The following is a 2,139-nucleotide window of genomic DNA, read 5'->3' on the forward strand; positions in this document are numbered from 1 at the left end:
GAGAGGGGGGGGGTGGTGAGAGAGAAAAAGAACGCGCGGTGAGAGAGAGAGGGGGGATGAGAGAGAGAGAGAGAGAGAGAGAGAGAGAGAGAGAGAGAGAGAGGTGAGGGAGACAGAATTACGGCGTGAATAGGCAGTTTCATGTTGTTGGGAAAACTTAGCAGAAATCGGTACCTCGGTCATTACAAAGAAGCACGTTTAAGGAAAAAAGACCATTGCACAAGGAGGCTTTTTTTACACGGGGCGGGGGCGAGGGGGGGGCTCTGTCAGGCCGCAGCCACTCACCCTCGCAGGGCGAGGGAGTCCTTGCTTAAAATCCTTTTTTTCCCGGCCCCCGGGAGAAGGGAAGGAGATCCACGGTAGCTCACACACAGAAGCTATTACGAGATACTACCACTAGCGGGGACTGGCGCGGCGGGGGACTCTGCGGTGGGAGGCCCAGCTCCAGGCTCCGCTCGCGGGGCCGGAGCTCTCGGAGGCGGGGGGCGGGCGGCGGCGTGGTCGAGGGACCGGCGGACGTGCGGGCGGCCCCGGCTCGGGCAGTCCCAGTTGGAGCCTACTTTTTGTCACCCTTTTGCGCCTCGGCTTCGTCGGCCGCCTCGGGGGCCCGCTCCAGCTTCTGCTTCTCCAGCTCCTCCTGCTCGCACTTGCTACTGGGGAACTTGTCTTTGTTGTTTTCTTTTTTCCACTTCATTCTCCGGTTCTGGAACCAGATTTTGACCTGTCTCTCTGTCAGTCCCAGCGCGTGCGATACCTCGATCCTCCTCTTGCGAGTCAGATAGGGATTAAATAGGAATTCCTTCTCCAGCTCCAGGGTCTGGTAGCGGCTGTAGGTCTGTCGGCCTCGCCTGCGTCCGGCGGCTGCTGGGAATGGGGGAAAGGGCGAGACAGAGGGGAGGGGAGGGTGGGGGAGGGGGCAGAGACAGAGAAGGTTGGAAGATTCGTGAACCAGCTTAGAGACCAGTATAATAAGGACCTGGGACCCTATGGGGGGAGGAGGGGTGCGGGGAGGCTGTGGTCAACGCGGGGGAGGGTTCAGAGGGACTAGACACCACTGAATCTAAGGAGGCTGTAAAGGAGGAGCCCCTTCCCCTGGCAATCAGAACGGGGGGGGGTGTTCAAACATACTTAAAGTGCCATAAAGTTTAGGAGGAAGGATGTGGTGGTGGGGGGGAGTAAGACTAGAAAGCCAGGGTGGGGTACAACAGACCCACCTTGAAAAGCCCCCAGAGCCTCTGCCCCAGAAGAAAAGTTTCTTCAGGGCAATTAAACTATAAAGCAATTGAGAAGTGCAAAAGTTGAATGTCCCGGACTCCCACCACTCTTTCTCCACTACCCCCCATAAAACAGTAAAAAAAAAAAGGGGGGGGAGGGGAAGAAGAAAATAAAGGAGGTGAGGGGTTTATGGATTCAGGAAATGTCGATTAGCGACCCCCTTCAAAGGAAGCAAAAAGAAAAGGAAAGAAGGAAGGAAGGAAGGAAGGAAGGAAGGAAGGAAGGAAGGAAGGAAGGAAAGGGAGGTAGGTGGTTGGACCTGAGCCCAAGAGTCTTCCAGAAGCAGGAGGAAATTCTCCCCGGCCTGCCCAGCCCCCTGCCCGGCCTTGGGCCCTCCCGGCTCCTTCCTGCCCCGGCAGACCGGGACCCGAGCTCACCTTGCGGGCGCATCCAGGGGAAGAGCTGTGTGGGCGACGGGCTCTGCTCCGAGCCCTCGGCCTCCTCGCCCAGGCCGCTGGCGGCGGCGAGCTTGCAGTCTGCGTACTGCACCAGGTCTGGATCCTGCGCACCGAACAGGCTCTGGCGCTGCAGCGGGTCATAGCCGTAGAAGTTGCCGGGGTCCCCGTGGCACGCTACGGCGCACGGGTTCTGCTGGTAGGGAGCCGTGGACAGCGACGACGGCCCGTGGTAGAACTCCTGGATTTGCGACGGGTGCTGGAAGCTGCCGCCGCTGCTGGGACCGTACACCACGGTGGGTCGGCCGCCCAGGTCTTGGGCGAAGCCGCAGTCATAATAATTGGGGCGCAGGGACTCCCCGGTTTTGTATTTGGAGAACAGTGAGTTGACGAAATAAGAGCTCATTTTATTGAATTTTGAGGCGGCGGCGGCGGCGGAGGCTGTAGTTGGGGGCTGTTGGGGAGGGGG

General features: G+C 59.1%; 1 protein-coding gene across 2 annotated transcripts in view; it reads right to left on the bottom strand.

The window, feature by feature from the left end:
• Positions 1 to 44: 44 nt before the first annotated feature.
• Hoxb8 (homeobox B8) overlaps positions 45 to 2,139 on the bottom strand; it is a 2,898-nt gene continuing 803 nt past the window's right edge. Inside the window, exons 2-3 of one of the 2 annotated variants that reach the window (XM_017799422.2) lie at positions 1,653 to 2,124; positions 45 to 861 (exon numbers count right to left, since the gene is read on the bottom strand). In XM_017799422.2, coding sequence (XP_017654911.1) covers positions 557 to 861; positions 1,653 to 2,076 — 729 coding nt within the window. In that variant the 5' untranslated portion in view covers positions 2,077 to 2,124 and the 3' untranslated portion in view covers positions 45 to 556. Of the gene's footprint in view, positions 865 to 1,652; positions 2,125 to 2,139 lie in introns of both variants that reach the window. The other variant, XM_008838289.3, reaches the window with a different exon arrangement.

The sequence above is a fragment of the Nannospalax galili genome, unplaced genomic scaffold (genome assembly GCF_000622305.1).
Source record: "Nannospalax galili isolate Female #2095 unplaced genomic scaffold, S.galili_v1.0 scaffold95, whole genome shotgun sequence".
Taxonomy (NCBI): Eukaryota; Metazoa; Chordata; class Mammalia; order Rodentia; family Spalacidae; genus Nannospalax; species Nannospalax galili.